General features: G+C 47.8%; 1 protein-coding gene across 1 annotated transcript; it reads right to left on the reverse strand.

Annotated features, from left to right (window-relative positions):
* Window positions 1–11,191: 11,191 nt before the first annotated feature.
* On the reverse strand, window positions 11,192–12,991 carry LOC136481202 (chitinase-like protein PB1E7.04c). The gene has a single exon (XM_066478559.1). The coding sequence runs from the start codon at window positions 12,548–12,550 to the stop codon at window positions 11,303–11,305; it is 1,248 nt and encodes a 415-aa protein (XP_066334656.1). The 5' UTR covers window positions 12,551–12,991; the 3' UTR covers window positions 11,192–11,302.
* Between the last annotated feature and the right edge of the window lie 5,855 nt (window positions 12,992–18,846).

The following is an 18,846-nucleotide window of genomic DNA, read 5'->3' on the forward strand; positions in this document are numbered from 1 at the left end:
GCGGTTAACCGATTTACCACGGCGGGCGGTGTAACGTGCCCGCCGCGGTAAATATACTTTTACCACGGCGGGCACGTTAGGATGCCCGCTGCGGTTAATCATTAAAAAAACAAAAAAACCAGGAGCCCGCCGCGCGAGCCCGTTCTCGAGCCCACTGGCGAGCCCACCGGCGACGGATCCAGGCTTCCCACGGCTGCCCGTTTCCCGAGCCCGCCGGCGAGCCCAATCAGAGCCCGAAACCCTAGCGCCGCCGGGATCTTCGCGTCGTCGTCGTAGTCGTCCCTGGATCCGATCGCCTCCACCTCCTCGCGTCGGATCCAGTCGGCCCCGCATCGAGGGAGAGACACGGTCCCACCGCCGCCAGAGATGGGTGTGACCGGCCTCCACCTCCCGGATCTGGCTCGCGGCGGCTCCCTTCACCGGATCTGAAGAAGGAAGAAGAGTGAGCAACATCAAGAGGGCAAGAGAGAGGAAGAAGGGACAGTGAGCAACACCTTCACCGAGCCGGTCTGATGGATCTGAAACCCTAGCCGCTGCGCCACCTCGAGCTCCAAGCTCTGCCACCACCGCCGCGAAGGGAGCACGGCCTGCCACCGCGTGAAGGGAGCGTGGCCCGCCACCCCGCGAAGGGAGCACGGCCAGCCGCCGCGCAAGAGCAGGGGGCGCAACCCGCCGCCGCCGCAAGCCGGGGGCGCGACCCACCGCTGTCGAGGAGGGCGACCCCACGCCGGAGGCGTGGTCCCCTTCCGCCGCCGCGAGAGCGGGAGAGAGGTGGAGAGGGAAGGGGGAGAGGGGAGGGAGAGTGCGTCGGCGCTATCGCGAGGAGAAGGAGGAGTGCGGCGCGGGGCTGCTCGGTGGGAGACAGAGAGAGGGTGAGGACGAGTGTAGAAACCCTAAGCTCTGGTATTTATATATGAGCCTGGTATGGGCTGCGCCTGGGCGCCGAACTGGGCCAAAAATTTATCGTGGCGGGCCTTATTTGATGCCCGCCACAGTAAATCGATTTACCGTGGTGGACGTCTTAAGATGTCCGCCGCAAAAAATATGGTATTTTCCGTGGCGGACATCTTAAGACGCCCGCCACGGTAAATCGATTTACCGTGGCGGGCAAAAACGTCCGCCATGGTAAATAAAAAAGATCCGCCTCGGTAAATCATGGGCATTAACCACAGCGGGCAAAAATTGTGCCCGCCACGGAGGCTATTTTGGTGACGCAACGCAAATTCGTTTCTGTAGTAGTGTTTGCATGCCTCTTTACCACTCGGTTCTTGCGTGCACCATTGTTGTACACTAGAGGGCTTGTAGTCTTGCAAGACCACAACAACCATGTTTTTAGTGTGGTTGCCACCATGTACTGGAGGGAACGAGGCCTGTGGCGGTTTGGCCGGAAGCTCGATAGTGAAGACAGTGAGGAGCGGTCCAAGAGAGGCTATTCCAGAGACCCACTTGCATGTGGAGAACGCCCGAGGCTATTCACAAAGTTACCCAACCAAGAGCTTGGCTCTTGCGAGGGCTTCCTTACGAGGGGGCTCCAATGAGGTCTAAAGGAAAGCTTGCGCGCTTACCGGTGCCTTGGTAAAAACACCAATGTCATCAAACGGTGATTGTGAGGGATTTTTGTGGCTATTCCCCATGGGAGCCGCGAAAGGAACTCTAGTAAATTGCGCATGACTTGTGTACCCTCATTTGTGGTTGGTTCTTACAGCGCCCTTGTGTAGGGCTAGGCGTGTGATGCCGATTAGCACGTGAACCACCAAGTGAGTATGTCTTCACAACGTGGACTACATTGCCGGCAAACAACCGAACCACGGCATAAATATTGTGTCTCATTGTCTCATTAGATTTCAATTTGGACATTTGCTCGGTTCCATATCACTCTCTACTACACTTGTTTCTCATACATACATATATCATCTTGTGTAGTAGTTGATCATCTTGCTAGTTGAGTAGCATAGTAGTTATTAGTTGTTTCTAGTATCTTGTTAGCTCTCACTAGTTGTAGTAGTGACATAGCTTGTTTGATTGTGTGACTTATTCTAGAGATCATAGCAACTAGCATTCGGTAGGTGGCTTGCACAACATTATTGTAGAGTTAGAGCAAAACAACATTTACGTCATTTTATTGTCTAACACTTTGTTCTAGTGATTTTGTAGCATTTTAATTAGGATATTCACCCCTCTAGCCATTTAGAATCTTTCACCAGCCCTGGTGAGCGAGGTACACAGAAAGGAGAGGAACCCACGCAACACTTCCAATGGGCACTTGCTCACGAACATGATTGTGGACGGCTGCAACACCTCATAGCTTATGATTGTGCCGTCTCTAAAAATGCTAATCCAACTTATGAGAGTTATCCGCTATTTCTACAGGCGACCCATTCTAATTTATTTCTCTAGAAATTTAGGCTAGGCCCATTTAGATAAAATGCCAACATGATAACGCAATTGCTACTGAGAACTAAGTACTATATACAAAATAATGTGATAAATTAGGGTGGATGGATGGATGGAAAGGGATATGAATTTTTTTGCTTTTTTATTTCCTCATCCCATCACCCATGTTCTTCTTGCTTTAATCTGCTTGATTTCGATATCACGTTGTTTGATTGATTATACCAGTGTCAAATAATTAGAGGAAAAGAGAAAATATCTTCACCGTGTCCGTTGTTCATACAGATGCGGAGAAAAACTAATGAGAAAGAAAGGACGGTTTACATCACTTATTTGACAAGATAAGCACTTAGGGGAAACAAAAGATAAGCACCTAAGAGAAACATATCGCTCCTCTATAGGTGTTGATGTTGATTTTTCTCAATATGTCCTCTTTATGTCATGAGTTAGGATTTAAGCATTTGATCAGAAATTTTTGTTGGACATGCACGCATGTATGCCAACTAAAAGGAAGATGTCAGCGATTGAAAAAAGGTCTAAGAATTCAGTGATAGAAATCTCATATGGATATCATCTCAACAGAAAAATAGTAAATCCATCTCGGTCTCGGTGGCTATTCCGCCATACATCCTGCTAGAACACATACTCCCCAATTTACTGCTACTAAAACCAAACTGAAGGTAATAATTCTAATTTTCGATCCCATTACTGCTACAACCTCATCTTCCTGCTTTACATCCTTGTGGATATGGTTACTTTTAATAAAAATTGCATGTAGCTCACTACTAGTTGGTCATGTTGGTGAATATACGTAAAAAGAATTCATAAAACACGAGCTATCTATTTTCATGAAGAAAGTGTTAGCATAAAAAATATTTCGCTTTTAAATTTTAGACTTATACATTATGAAAAAATATTTATTTATAGCCTAATTCTGCTGATGGTGACCTTGATTATCTCTAAAATTTGATTTAGAAGATGTGATTAATTCTTAACAACGCTGATGTTTCTTATAATAATAATATGTTGTTCAATCAAATAAATAACTCTTCTATGCTTTAGATAATTTTTACGGGTCTTCAAAGAATGTGGGTAGAAGAGAGAGTATCATGTCATATGTGCTCGAACGGAGTCTACAGAGAGAGCTGCCGACTTCCTTTTATAATGAAAAAAATGATTTACAAATATTTTCCCTTTGCACATTTTTGGGTAATTTTTTCCTTTGCACATGGGAGTAGATATTTTGCCTGTTAACCTTTTAGGCTTTGTAGCCCACAAAGTAGTTTGGTCCAATCATTATGGCCTTATGGGCTCCCGGAGACCATCTAACACTCTCACAGTACAACCAACCAATAAACGGCCTATATATCTGGCAGCCCATCCTATGGCCGACGGCACAAGTGTTTCCAAGTTGTCTTCAAATCGAACTCTTGTATTATGGCCGACATGATTGTATCGACTTGACTTCGATTTCAAGAGCTTCGTTCACTCATAGCGCAGGTGCATGGCGCCGTTCTGTTCTCAGAGCTTCATACACGTATAGCACACTCCTTTCTCTCATAAATTTCTTGGTTCTTGTGCTTCAGCGTCCACCTTTCTTCTCCACAGCAAGTATAATAGCAGGCTGTAAGTCGACTAAATGCTAAGGTAGAGGAGAGAGGGGAGGAGAGAGAGGAGAAGCGGGCTGTAAGCTTACAGCCGGCTTGGGCACAAGAACCAAGAAAATCTGTGAGAGAGACAAGTGGGCCATGTATTAACTGTAAAGAGCTAATTACTGTATAAGTGGGCTGAGAGAAGACTACAAGAAACCTTACAGTCAACAAGCCGGCTGTATTATTAGCCTTGCTCTTATCGTACAGTTCTTAAATGTGCCACTGAAATCGATGATGTTTTGCTTGCCATGGATCCATGGGCATCGCAAAACTCAAGGGCAGGTAGCTAAAGGGGTGTTTGGTCTCCTAAATTTTAAATTTTAGTCGTTGTCTCATTAGATATTTGACCATATATATGGAGTATTAAATATAGACTAATTACAAAACTAATTACATAATTTGCGACTAATTTGTGAGACGAATCTTTTAAGCCTAATTAGTTCATGATTTGATAATATTTTGCTACAGTGAACATGTGCTAATGATGGATTAATTAGGTTTAAAAAATTTATCTCGTGAAGTACTGACGGATTATGTAATTTATTTTTTTATCAGTATTCGAATACTCCATGCAACATCCTCCCAACACATCTCCTAAATTTTAGTATTCGGATCCCAACATCCCCTAAGACTGCCCATAGTGTAGTGTAGTCGAGGCTAAAAAAAAATACCCGTACGCCACATCCTCCGATGCCGAGAGCACGGGTTCTTACACAGCGTGCGTCAAAACCAGCATCGGTACCAAAAGTACATGCAGGACCATTTTGTCAGTACGTTATCTACTTCAAACAGCTGTGAAAATATATTTTATTTGATCAAGCATCGGTGCATCTACTTTACACGGTGCCTGCTTTTTTTTAACTCAGGCCTGTTTAGTTTCTCTAAAAAAACTTTAGATCCTATAATATCAAATATTTAACACCTGCATAGAGTATTAAATATAGACTTAAAAAATAACTAATTACATAGTTTGCGAGTAATTTGCGAGACGAATCTTTTAAGCCTAATTAGTCTATAATTTGATAATAAAGTGGTACAGTACACATATGCCAATGACGGATTAATTAGACTTAATAAATTCGTCTCGTAGTTTACAGATGAATTCTGTAATTTATTTTTTTATTAGTATCCGAATACCTCACACAACACCTCATATAACATCTGATGTGACATCAGAAACTTTATACGGAGAAACTAAACAAGGCATTAGCATCACTTAATACAATGGGATGAGCCGATGCTTGAACCCTCTCTTTCATAACTCAGCATCGGTTTTTGCCAACGTTGTGGGCAGTCTAATCAGCAACTTGATGTCACCCCTCGCATTAATTGGAAGGCTCCACGCCCTAATTCCAAGGCAAGGCAACAGACTCACTACACTAATCCCAAGGCAAGGCAAAAGACTACCCACAGTTGTCGAGCATCGGCGTCGAGAGCAGAAGTAAGGGCCAGTTTGTTGCCGAAATTTTTGGCAAAATGACATTTAGTGTTTTCGTTGTTATTTGACAATTAGTGTTCAATCATAGTCTAATTAGGCTTAAAAGATTCGTCTCGTGGATTTCGTCTAAACTGTGTAATTAGTTTTATTTTTTATTTATATTTAATGCTTCATGCATGCGTCCAAAGATTCGATGTGACGAAGAATCTTGAAAAATTTAGTATTTTGGGAGGAAACTAAACAGGGCCTAACTCACACATGTCGGTCAGCAAATGTTGGCATGTTGCAATGTGTGCGCATGAACAATTAAAATGGGCCAACAACTCAAGCACTGCAACGCGCAAACTTAGGCCTTGTTTAGATCACCTCCAAATTCTAAGTTTTTTCACTCTCTCTTCATCACATCAATTTTTGGATGCATACATGGAGTATTAAATGTAGGTAAAAAAATAACTAATTGCACAGTTTGGTTGTAAATCACGAGACGAATCTTTTGAGCCTAGTTAGTTCATGATCGGACAAAGTTTGTCAAATACAAACGAAACGTGTTACAGTGTCCAGATTGCAAAAATTTACAATCTAAACCAGGCCTTAGTGCTTGAATTTTCTATTTCCCATTCAGGCATTGCTTTTTTTTTAAAACCATTTTGAGTACTCTTAGTGCTTGTTTGGATCCTATGGGCTAATAGTTATTACTCCCTATGTCCCCACATAAATCAATTTATAGAATCCGACTAAATTTATAGAAAATAGTAACAACATCTATGACATAAAATGAGGACCATATGAAAACATATTTCACAGTAAATCTAATAATACTAATTTGATACCATAATTTTTATCATCTTTTTTCTAGAAATTTGGTCAAAATTTAAAAAGTTTGACTTAAGATAACTCTAGAAATCAATTTATTCAAGGAGAGAGGGAGTAATAGCTAATTTGTAGCCCCTGTGGATCCAAAATAGAAGGATTAAATGTAGAGCTGTCTTTTAGCCAAGGTACTAATTTATTGTTAGTCCATTAGCTAAACCAGACTTTACAAGGGATAAAGGTGTTATAGATTGCTACAAAGTCGTATCTGACTTTCTGCTATCCCACCAACCATGTCCCCTTTCTCTCTCCTCTCCCTCCCTCCCCTTGCTGTTACAATTCGAGCTCGATGTGGTGTCATCATGGCATCGCTGAGAAGCTGGGGGTGGTGCCTTCGCTGCCAAGCCCGCTGTGGCACTAATGCGAAGGTCACAATGGCCCGCCTCCTTGGCTTGTCACTCCTAAGTGTGCTGTCGGATTTGATCCGCTTGCTTTGCTCGTCGTCGAATTCGTCTGCGCTGGGAGGACCTCTACTTCAAAGGTCATGATGGCTCGCCTCCTCTACTTGGCACACCACCAAACCTAGGACCGCTTTCGGATCCTCGCCTCGCTCACTGACGGATCCTCGCGCCCGTGTGCCATCATGCATCCGCCTCCCCCGACATCCTACTACCGAGAAGAGCTAGCACCACTATCCGCGCGGGGAATAGTGCTGCCCATTGATCGGGGCATGGAGACCGGGCAAGTGAGAGAAATGGAGAAACGAGTATTTTGGATTGAGAGAGAGACACACCAAGTGGGGTGAGTGAGAGGTGAGAAAAGATAAAAAGCAAGGCCACTTTTGTGAGTGTGGTGCAATTCATGTAGCTATTAGTCAGGGATCCAAACAACGCCAACTAAATTTCAGTTAGCTAATGTTTAGTTGGACTTATTTTTAGCCGTATCTAACAATTAGATCTAAAGGATCCAAAGACGGCCTTAAACACACAGTTTATTAACTGATCAATACTAATCTTATCAGAACAATTTGAATTCGGCCTGGCCCGTGTCGTATTATCAGAAGCATGGATGGTTCGTATTATTGATTTTTCATTCCCCCCCCCCCCCCCCCCCCCCCCCCCCCCCCCCTCAAACTTGTGCTCTTCTGTACTATTAACGCAGAGGAGCAGGTGAGAGCTTTTGCCGGCCTGGGACGGGCCCAGAACAATTTGAATTCGGCCCGGCCCGTGTCGGTAAATTCCATCCTATAGCGAACGCACAGCCCGTGCAACAACCGCCGGCCCAAGCATTTTCAGATCTGGCTTGGAGCGCGCCCAGTTCTTCCGGTTTGGGCTGGAGGGTCTTAAATGCGCCACCGGAACCGATGATGCTTTGCTTCCCTGAGCAAAATATTTTGATGTCAGCCGCTCTTGCATTGGAAGGCTCAACGACCTAATTCCGATGCAACGCAGGCAGGCAGTTGCACTCACTTAAACACGCAGCCTAGTAGTACGTGCTAGTACTAGACGGGCAATTACTCCTCTGCCCCTCCTACAGCAACTCTTGTAGTATTGTTGTACACTGTACAGCATGTCTGGTATGGGTTTTCGAACAACACCAACGCGTGGTTTCTCTAGTTTAAAAATCCGAACTTGTCATGGCGACATGTAACATGTTTGCATGCTTCTTCTACTCACAGGTAATATGAGATAAGTGGCATTTTATGTTTGTCTCTAGACTCAACCAACGTTTTCAAACTTTTGGTTTTAATTAGTAAACTCCAAAAATGTATTGTTCAAGACATTTTAGTTGTAGAACATATATGTTTTTTTTGTGAAACTAGTATTAGACTAATATTTTCTCCTGTAAAAATTGATCCCACACATAGTTTGAATTATAGTCCGTAAGACCGTAACAGGCTTAAAAGTACTCAGTGTGGGCGTTTTGGGGTCAAGCCGGAGAGTATATTTTTGGGACGATGTGAGTAGTCAAAAGTTCAGAACCCAAAACGCTACTTATATTTCTAAACAGAGGTTCTCAGCACCAGTTTGCATTGACCTTTTACAGAGACGATGGTGCATAAAAAGGGTTGTCGTACATCACCACTGGGCGCATGAATGCAAGGATTCTCTTGTTTAACTTTTCAAATTTTCGAATTTGAAAAATGTTGGGACGACCCGTTCATATCAAGGGCATCATGATGTGTTGATGGTACTTTGTCGTACTAGCAAGTTAGTAGGAACAGCACGGCGCCTGTGGCATAATACGCGACGGTGGTACACAATACAAATGGCCATGGAGACATGGAGCCGAGGCCCCCGGCCGGACGGCGGACGCTAGCGCCACACACCGACAGACGTATACAAGGAGGCTTCCATGAGCAGCAAGAAACAAAAGTGCTGGATCGACTGCGGCCAGCAGCATTTATGGCGGTGGAGCAGATCAAATCGGAGTCCGAGCTGAGGGGATCGCCGGCCGGCCGGCCGGGAAGCCATGCGTCGACCGTCGATGGACATGGACGTGGCTCGCTCGCTCGTCCGGCCGGCCGCGCAATGCAAAGGCAACGCGGTCGTCCGCGCGAGTACGATCGAAGCACTGTACGCAGTACATACAGGCACATGATGAATACGCGTGCGAGCAGCTCTCGGAGAGAGTAATAAATGGAGCGGAGAGCATGTCTCGTCGGAAACAGATGGACGGACGACGACGGCCCGACACGCCGCCACCAACCAGCCGGCCGGTACGTCGCCGTCGTCGTCGTGTGTGCTTGGCCTGCCTGCGCGCAGGCGTCAAGGTTGTTTAAGGTGGACGCAAACTTAACGAGCCGATCGGTGCGGTGATGTGTATGTATACGAGGCACGAGCTGCTGGAGCCGGCCGTGGAGCGGGTGCCGTGGTACGTCGTCGTCGTGGAGACAGGCGCAGTTAACAGCACCGGGGCCGGGGGGCGGGGCCTGGGTCTGGGTGACAACGACCGACGGCGACATGGACGATGGTGATGATCGCTTCTGAGAGTGACGTGGTACGGTTTTGGTACATTCGGACACCAGACGCACGCTTCCACGAATCGATCAGAAGGAAAACCACATATAGGCCCTGTTTAACCACAGCTAGAGGTTAGAGTTAGTTTCTAGCTCAGGACTAGCCCTGAACTAACTCTAGCCTAAGAGATGTTTAAATACAAGGGTTAAAATGATAATAAATGTGCTTTCCAAATCATTGGTGCGGGTAAAAGTAGAGAGAAAACAGTGGATCCCACCTCAAATAGCCCCAACTAGCCCAAATAATCATCTCTTTGGGAGGATAGTTTTTTAGAATGGGCTAGTTGCAAATAACCCACTCTAGCCCTCCTATTTGGCTACTTTAAGACTAGTTGAGCTCCAACTAGCCTAAACTAGCTCTAACCCATGGATCCAAACAGGGCCATAGAACGAGTAGCAGTAGAGATTTGCCTGCAAACAAAGCTCGTCCACTATACTAGACCACTACCCACCGGGCCACCAGCTCCGATCCTAGGGGAAATAAATTACTGTACTTATAGTATGAACAAAAGAATTATTTATTGATGAAAATATATAGAACAAATTTCACTAGCAGTCTAAACAATATGGGGCGGCGCCTTCTCGGTTCCAAATTCCAATTGTTGTATTTATGAGTCATTATTAAACTTCTTTTGGGTCTCATCACTGGTCCATATGTGTGGTCACCCGTCCTGTTATCCTACGTGTCGTACCGATTGGGATGTGATATGGATCTGTTTATATAGGACCTAACTACATGTCAATGGAACCTCTCCCCCCTCAATCTTCTCTACGTTGCTCGTCTCTTCCACACGCCACCTTCACCGATGCTAGCCACGCCACAAAGGCCGCCGAAACCCCTACCCGTGCCAACACCGCCCATGTTGCGAAGGCCGCCAACGCCGTGCTCGTTAGGTGTGCCGCCGCCGCCTATGGCGCACTCGATGGATCGAAGGTGAGGCGGATGAGGCAACACACCTCCTCTGGACAATGCGACATGAGCAACACGGTAGCCTCCACCCCGACCCTAGCCACCGAGAAGAGGCCAATTTCCAGGTCATTCTCCTCGAGGAACACCCTGTACAAACCATGGCTCATCGTTCCATCGCCAGTTCGCCACCATCTCCGGCTAGGGCGAGCGAGTGTTGCCTCTCCCAACGGAAGTGCTGGCTGCCGGTGAAGGAGGGGGGAGGCATTGCTACAACACATGAGTATGGGGAGGAGAAGGGCCCGACTAGATGTGGGGAGGAAAGGCTGCACGTGGGTTGGGGACGTCCGACGTATGTCGATGGTGATCTAGGCAACAACCATGACGTTGGAGAAGCAAGGACCTACTCCTCGGCTATCACTCACATTGCCACCAGCTTCACGAGGCCCGCACCTAGCCTTGTCGTCTTTAGCTTGCTGCTCTACCTCGCGGCTTGGGTCCCCAACTTTTCTGTGGATTGAGTTCATCCGAGGTAAGCCTGCCACTGTGGGTGTGGGCGGCGTGGCCGCGAGTGACAAGGGGTGTGGGCTATGTGGCCACGATTGACAAGGGTGTGGGCGGTGAGAGTGGCGAGGGTGTAGCTGGCGGCTGCAGTGTGAAGGGAGGCGAGCACACCCGCTACTGCGTAGTGTGAGAGAGGAGAAGGAGTGTTCGCTTGAACTTATCAGCTAGAATCTACGGTATTTTTCTCTCACAACAAAAACAGCTTCAGCCGGCTTATGAGGAGGCTTTATCACCAGCCAAACAGGCCCGAGGAAGATGTGGGAGATGAGAGGTGGGGCCCACATGTTGCTTCACAGGCTAGATTGACGAGGCTAAGGGCGTGTTTGGGACCACGACATGGCGACTGCGTGGTACAGTAATACATGGTGAGCCGGTGGAATGCAGAACTAAATTGACGCACATTCCAGATCTAAAATCGAACACTTGTATTTGCTAGCTCCTGATTTATGCGAAACCTTGCTAGCTACTACTAGTAACAACTTGTAACTTTGTAAGTAGTATACAGCAAACCGAGCAGAGCATCAAGAACAGGAAGAATCGAGTGCATCGCTGCTTGTGCAATGGCCTGATCTCTCTCCGGCAGCAGCCTCCTCTTCCAGATCAGACGAAGCAGGAGAGGAGCACGACGCACCGGCACTTATTCCACATTGCTCATCCATGGTTGCAGCTGGAGCTGCAGCTGCGGTAGTGGTATTGGTAGCGCCACCGCCACCGCTGCTAGTACTGGAGCTGCTGCTGGTGCTGGAGCAGCAGCAGGCGGTCGTTGTGGTCGTCGTCATTGTCGCGGTCGTGGTTCCGGTAGTGGTGGCGGAGGGAGAGGCGCTGCTGCTGCCGCTGCTGGTGCTCGTGGCGAGGCCGACGAGGAGGTCCACGAAGGCGCCGACGATGAGCGCGTGGTTGTGCTTGCCGTTGATGCGGAGGTACCAGAGCAGCATCTCCTGCAGCGCGGGCCAGTCGCGGAGGCCGTGCGCGGCCACCATCTCGTGCATGGACGCGCGGAAGTCGCGGAACGGGTCCTCCGAGTCCAGCGCCACCGCCACGCTCTCCTCCACCAGCGACGACGTCGACGGCACCTCGGTCTCTGTCTCGGCATCGCTCGCCTCGTCGTCGTCGGAGCCAGAGCCAACGGGGGCGGCGTCGGACAGCATCGCTCCCGCCGCGTACGGCGCCAGCGCCGCCTGCAGCAGCCCGGGCGCCTCAACAGGCGGCGCCGGCGGCGCCAGTGTCCGACCCGGCGACGGCGAGGCGGCGAGGATGGAGTTGGACGCCGCAGTTGGCGCCGGGGGGCCCGCGTCGAAGAAGAAGCGGTCGGTGGAGGTCCGGCCGAGGCTGCGGATGACAGCCTCCGACCACTCCTCGGAGGCCGTGGTCGTGGAGAAGCTCCCGTCGTCAATGACGTCGTCTTCCGCCGCGTCCCCGCCGTCGTCGTCGAAGAAGAAGCGGCAGGAGTCGGCGGCGTCGAAGTAGACGGAGTTGACGGTCCTGTACATCTCGTCGCCCGGCGCGGCCCCGCGCGGCGGCCGCAGCCTCCCGCCGCCGCCGGGTGCGGCTGCTGCTTGGTCGAAGCGGCGGCGCCCGGCGGCGGCTGTGGTGCACGGCTGCCGGTCGTCGTCGCCGCCGCCCTGCCCGCGGAAGGACGCCGTCTGCGGCTTGGTCGCGCACGACGGCCATGGCCACGGCGAGGAGGGCAAGATTGGCGAGGTGGCGGCGCCGGGCTTGGAGTGCCTGGAGGTGGAGAAGATGGAGGTTAGGCCTCCCTTCCTGCCCATCGCCGGCCGGACTCGGCTCGGACCACCGCGCGCCGCCCGTGGATATTGAATGGATGGATGGATCAGAGGTGACTGGTCAGTGAATGAGCCCAGCGAGCTGAAACGAGAGGCCCCGGATGGCAGCAATTACTCCGAGCAGAGCTTGCCGTGGGTCATGTGCCCCCCGCCCGTATTTATGTATTCCTGCTTGCCACCTCGCAAGGGCAGGGGGACGATGGGGAGCAGCAGGTGTCGACGGACGCCATTATCGCGATCGCGTCACGCGACGCAGCAGCTCCATCATCACGTAACTGGCCTGAAATGACAGACGTACTTGTGTTATTTTCGACGAGCGAATGCAGCTGTGGTTAAACTAGCGCTGGTTGCCTGGCTCCTTTTGCAACAGAACGGTAAAGACGGTGAAAAAAAAGGAAAACGAAAATCTTGGCCACCAGCAGTCTGCAGCTGCAAGGAACAGTCTGAAACTGGAAGCAATGCAGCATGCAACAACGTCTAACTGAAGGTTTACTTCCCCTACTGTTTGACGTTTTTGAGTGCATCCAGGACTAGGAGACGAGCTGAGCTGGGGGGTCGTTGCGACTGCAGCTGCAAGCATGGCCAAGCCAAAAGTGCATCGAGAGGCGCGCGTGTTGCTGCAATGCTGCTGCTGTTCAGCCTGTTTGCTGGTTGGTTTTAGTCAGCCCAAATCAACTAGCTAACAGTATTTTTCTCCCATAATACATTAGCATCAGCTAACCTAAATCAGCCCAGAAACCAACCAGCGAACATGCAGATTGTTTCTGCACTATTTGTTTGTTTATACGCTGATGCTCCACCATTCGATGAAGTGGCATCGCCCATATGCATGCATGCTTATTTTGGAGTGCGATCGATCGGTTTTCTTTTGTTTTTTTGTGATTCCGAGTGCGATGGGTTTTGTCAGCAAGTGAAGTGGATGAGGAATTTTTTAAAAGGGCTGACTTGCCCTTGCCCCCCTATGCACTCTTCGCTAACTCTGAGAAATTCCATGTCGGTTGTCCTTCTCAACCCTTCGCCACAACTGAAAACTTTGGTTTTTGACTGCCACTGTTTATGAGATGGTGCAGAAACCTTGACGAAACAAACCTGCAGCTGCGATCAGGGCAACCAACGGCTAGTAAGAGGAGGACATGAGCATTTATGGACAAGGTACTGTGCAAAGCAGACGGCATCCATTCTTGTTTGAATCCCGTACTTGCGTCTGACTGCGTGTTTAGTTCGCAAATTTCGAGAATTTGGCTATTATAGCATTTTCGTTTTTATTTAGCAATTAATGTTAAATCATGAACTAATTAGGCTCAAAACGTTCGCCTCGCAATTTCCAATCAAACTGTGCAATTAGTTTTTTTTCGTCTACATTTAATGCTCCATACACGTATCGCAAGATGCGATGTGATATCTACTGTAGCACTTTTTAAAAAACTTTTTGAGAACTAAACGAGCACTGACCACGACTAGTAGGAGAGAGAGAGTGTGTGTCTATTATACATGTTGCAGCAGAAACACGAACTGCACGTTCCTTCGTCAAACTTGATGAGACAGCTTGTGTATGTACAGAGGACTGGGTTTTGTGAACATACCGCTTGTTCGGCTGGGCAAAATCGGCTGGCTGGGCCGCTGTTATCAGCCCAGCCGTTTGGCTGGCCCAAGTCCAGCCGAACGGCTATAAAGCTAGCTTTCCGCCGCGTCCCTTAGTCGCTCGCTCATTCACTCCGAACGGCAGCGTCGTCCTCCCTCCCTCACTCCGTCCCCCGCGCCCCCCACGCCTAGGGTTTCCGCCGCGTGGGTCGCCGCCGGTGTGAGCTCCGCTTCTCCATTCCTTCCCCGGCACCGTCGAAACCATCAAGTTTGTTGAAGTAGAGCGCCGCATCCCCCCTTCAACCCGCCGACGTCGCCGCTCTTCCGACGGCACGCAGGTACACTCGGATCCGAGTTCACCTCCCTCCCTCCCCACCTGTTCAGACACCACTGTCGTACCCGCCTTCCGGATCTAACGCCGCCATCGTGCCCCCTCCCCCACCCCCACTGGATCTGACCCCCACGTGCTCCTATTGTAACTGAGCCCGCCCGCTGCCAACGGATCCGCCTCTCAGTTCGCCGGATTCGCCAGCCTTCTCGCCGGATCCGCCACACTAGCAGCGTCGTTCGCTTCGTCCTGCTCCTCTCCTGAAGGCAGTCACTGCATCCGCCGTTCAAAATGCGCGAAGACTTCTGGCAAGGCAAGTCCCCTTGTATTACGACCAAAATCCCCTGTTTGTTACTCTTACAAGTGCTGCAAAATTTCTTATATGCTGCAATCATCATACCATACATTTTGCAAATGCCAACAGATGTCCAATTACCGTGCTAACTGGGATGAAGCCACCTTGAGGACCTTTCTCGAATCAGTCATAGAACAGAAAAACCTCTTTGCACTGGAATAAACGAGGCCTCACGACCGTCGGGTGGTCAAATCTATATCCACAATTCGAAAACAAAACGCAGTTGGGTTATGAAAAGAAACAGCTTCAGAACAAGTTGAATGACCTAAAGCGGTCATATTTCGCTTGGCGCGACCTTCAAACCCACACTGGCCTGGGCCGTGACCCGATCACAGGAGGCGTCGCAGTTGACCCCTCATTTTTTGAGGATGGCAATAGGGCCACCTATTTTCTTTCTAACCCACTGACTACCAAGTACTAGGGATGGTCCTATTCTATTCGGCCTAACTTGTGGAACCATGGCACGTGTGCAGGAAAATAGCCAATCGGCTGCGCAACGGACCAAAGTTCCCAAATGCCTTGGCCTACTAGTCACTCTTTGGGGACGCACCCCCCGTGAAAGAGGCACGTTGCTCACTGCTGGTGGACATCATCGCGAGAGGACACCGAGTACTCCTACCAATGAAAGTCCACACAACATGTCCCAGGAACCTGTAGGTACACATAGTGTCGGCCAGTCCTCCAAACGAACCAATAGAGAACATTCCATCAGCAGCCCTCCCAGTAAGAAGACTGTTTCCATTGAAGAGTGCCTTGAAGACCTGACCCAGTTCATTAAGAACCAACAGCAGCAGAAGGCGGGGTCAAGCAAGCACGACGAGGAGATGGCCAAAGTGAAGCAACTTATGAAACAAGATGGGGTGCCCGAGTCTGATCCTGCGTTTGCTCATGCTTTAGTTGTTTTCAAGAACACAGTTGACCGTAGGAACTTTTCTGACCATGGAAATGAAAGAGGGCCGCATAAACTTGATTGAGGCCTGCTGGGAGGCTCTGAGAGCTAGATCCAAGTAGTCGTTATCCCAACGAACGTTCCTTCTACGGTAGTCTATCTAGTTTTATGTTCGAATTGTGCATGTTGAGGATGTATGTTTGCCCCATGTAATATTCCTTGGACATTGTTTGGTTAGTTGCATCGATGTGTTGTGGCCTGTGGCCTGAACTTTGTATACTTGTTGTTTTTCCCTAATCGAAATAAATTGTGTTCTGTGATGTACATATGTTGGTTGTAGGTTGACCTACAACTCGTAACAAGACAAGACTCTATTATTTGGAGTTCTATGTCACCTTAATAACTCTCTTATTGTGACTTATGACACTGTCCTACATTTCTAGTTTTAGGTGGTGGTGTTGTTTCTCTAGGCCATCCCATCGGCTGTAGTGGTGCACTTTCAAACACTAGAGGTATTTGTGCCATTCTTAAGCAACTCCAAAGTATTTCAGTTTAGTTTCATTGTTTTCATTGTCTTTTAGGTCAGTTTCAGTGTGGTTGCTCTCTTTTTAGGTCATCAACTCAAAGCTATGGAGCTTGAGTGCTTTCTTAGTTTGATTAATTATTTTAAGAACATCTCATTTTTCAGTATCTGTCCAGAACTCAAGCAAATTCCTTCACTCCCAGCTAGTATCACCGAAGTTATAGTTGAGCATATATGTTCCATCAGGCGTTTGAAACTTGCCCAATTTTCTACAAGTTTTGTTGTGCTTACCATGGATTCTTGCATGACTTTAGCTTGTTTCTCCAGGCTTTGCCTTCTCTATCCTCATTGGAAATGACAGATCTACCCAACATAACAGCACTTCCAGTGCAGGCACATCTTAATATTTTCTCAAAGCTTGTTGAGTTGCATATCAGTATATCTATTTATTGATTTTAGTATAATTTATTAGTCTCAGTGTGTGGTGTCATCACTGTCTGTTATTCATGATGACAAGATTGAACCTAGATTTTACTAAACTGCACAGCTTAGCAATAGAAGGCTTGTGGTGTCCAACTTAGCCAAAACTGCTATTTTGTTTGTCATCCATATCTAATTTGTATATTATGCTCTTGCAGATGAGCAGCTCTGAGGACTCCTACATCAGCGACACCTCCAGCGAAGGAACGACAACTTACAATGTAGCGGCTGCTGCTGTCCTCCTTGCAAGGTCAAAAGCAGCAGTGGACAATGCGGCTCCAGTGGTCAACCCCGCCGCCCCCTTCCCAAAGATGAGCGGGCAGCAGTGGATTCAACTCAATCTGCAAAACAAACGAAGGTGCAAAGAAAACCTGCGTATGTCTCTTGATGCTTTCCTGCATTTGCACAATATTTTAGTTGAGTATGGATTGAAGGGTACACAACAGACTGGATCCATAGAAACTTTAGGTTTGTATGTGTGGACTTGTGCTCACAACAGGGCAGCTAGAAGGAGCAGTGATAGATTTGAGCGGTCTTTAGATACTGTTAGAAGAAAGGTTACTCATGTGGCGGAGATTATTAGTAGATGGGCAAACAGTATTCTAGTTCCAGTTGATAGAAGTTATGCTGGAGTGCACGCTCAGTTTTCTACATATGCACCATTTTTTGATGGGTGCATTGGGGCGTTGGATGGAACTCATATTAAAGTGTCGGTGAACAAGGAGGCCAAACTTGACTACATAAACAGGAAATGAGATGTAACAATTAATGTATGTGCCATTGTGGACATGGATATGCGCTTCACGTTTGTGGGGGGTGGGATGGCGGGGTCAGTGCATGACATGGCCGTACTAAGAGAATGTTGGCAGCAACCATCGTTCCCGCATCCACCAGTAGGTTAGTGAGTAGTGCCATGCAATACTTGTCCCATTTTTCTTACTTGCCTTTGAGGAAACCGAAACTGTTTAAAACTGAAATGTTGCATGTGTTGTAGGACACTACTATTTGGTGGACGCTGGATATGCGCTGGACACTGGCTACTTGGCTCCATTAAAAAAATACAAGGTACTATCTGGACGATTTTAGGGGGGTAGACATGGACACATTATCTAGACAAGAGAAATTTAACTTCACTCATTCAAGCCTCCGCAATGTCGTCGAAAGGACATTTGGGGTTCTCAAAGCCTGTTGGCACATATTAAATGGGGTACCGTTCTGTCATAGGGAAAAGCAAAAGATGATTATTATGTCATGCTTTGCATTGCACAATTTTTTACGCAATCGTGAGATTGGAGTTGGTTCGCCTACATACCCACCGTCGGATTGGGTTCAGATCAATGCTAATTACACTATGTCATTAGTGAGGGAGTACATATCTGTGGCTCTCTGGGGACAATGATGCAACAAAGGTGATTAAAATTAAGGTGGCAAGTACTTCAATTAAAGTTAGCTGTCCCTTGTAGTTGTGCTAATAATATAGACTGGGTTATGCTTCCCTTAGTGGCCATTAATATAGAATGTGTTCTTATTTTGTTATATAGGTTGCCCTGGAGACACTAGTGGTGGTGCATAGGCTTCTTTCCAAAGGTGATCCTGCATTCTGTGAAAAGTTTCTTACATTTACAGTTGTATACAAAGAGTTCAAGTTTTTAAGTATTTACAGTGATCCTGCTTAGTTTATATTAGATTTACAGTATTAGTGGTCCTGGTTATTTGTATACCTCTTTCCAGCAATGGGAAGTGGGCATTGCATTGCTGTTATTAAAGGAAAATGTTGTGAAGATTGGTTGGCATAGGTTTATGAGCGGAAGTATTGTCTGTGATTTCCTTGTCAAAATAAATAGGAGCCTGGACATATCATCTGTACTAGATGGTGATGTAGGTTAATGGCTGCAAATGGCTTAGACTCCTTGATACTCTCGCTAGCTGATAATTGAAACTGCTTTTGCTTCTAGTAACTATGAGTGAAAAATTCTGCATCTACTAGCTAGCGCCGTGTTTATCGTTCTAGCTGTCATGGTGTGTGGATTTGAGTGAATCGTGTGCTTGTTTACATTGTGACCATCGTGTGCTGGGATTCCAGTGTCCTGTTAACGGCCATGGCGTCAAGTTTGACATCATTCTG

Source organism: Miscanthus floridulus, chromosome 9 (genome assembly GCF_019320115.1).
Source record: "Miscanthus floridulus cultivar M001 chromosome 9, ASM1932011v1, whole genome shotgun sequence".
Taxonomy (NCBI): Eukaryota; Viridiplantae; Streptophyta; class Magnoliopsida; order Poales; family Poaceae; genus Miscanthus; species Miscanthus floridulus.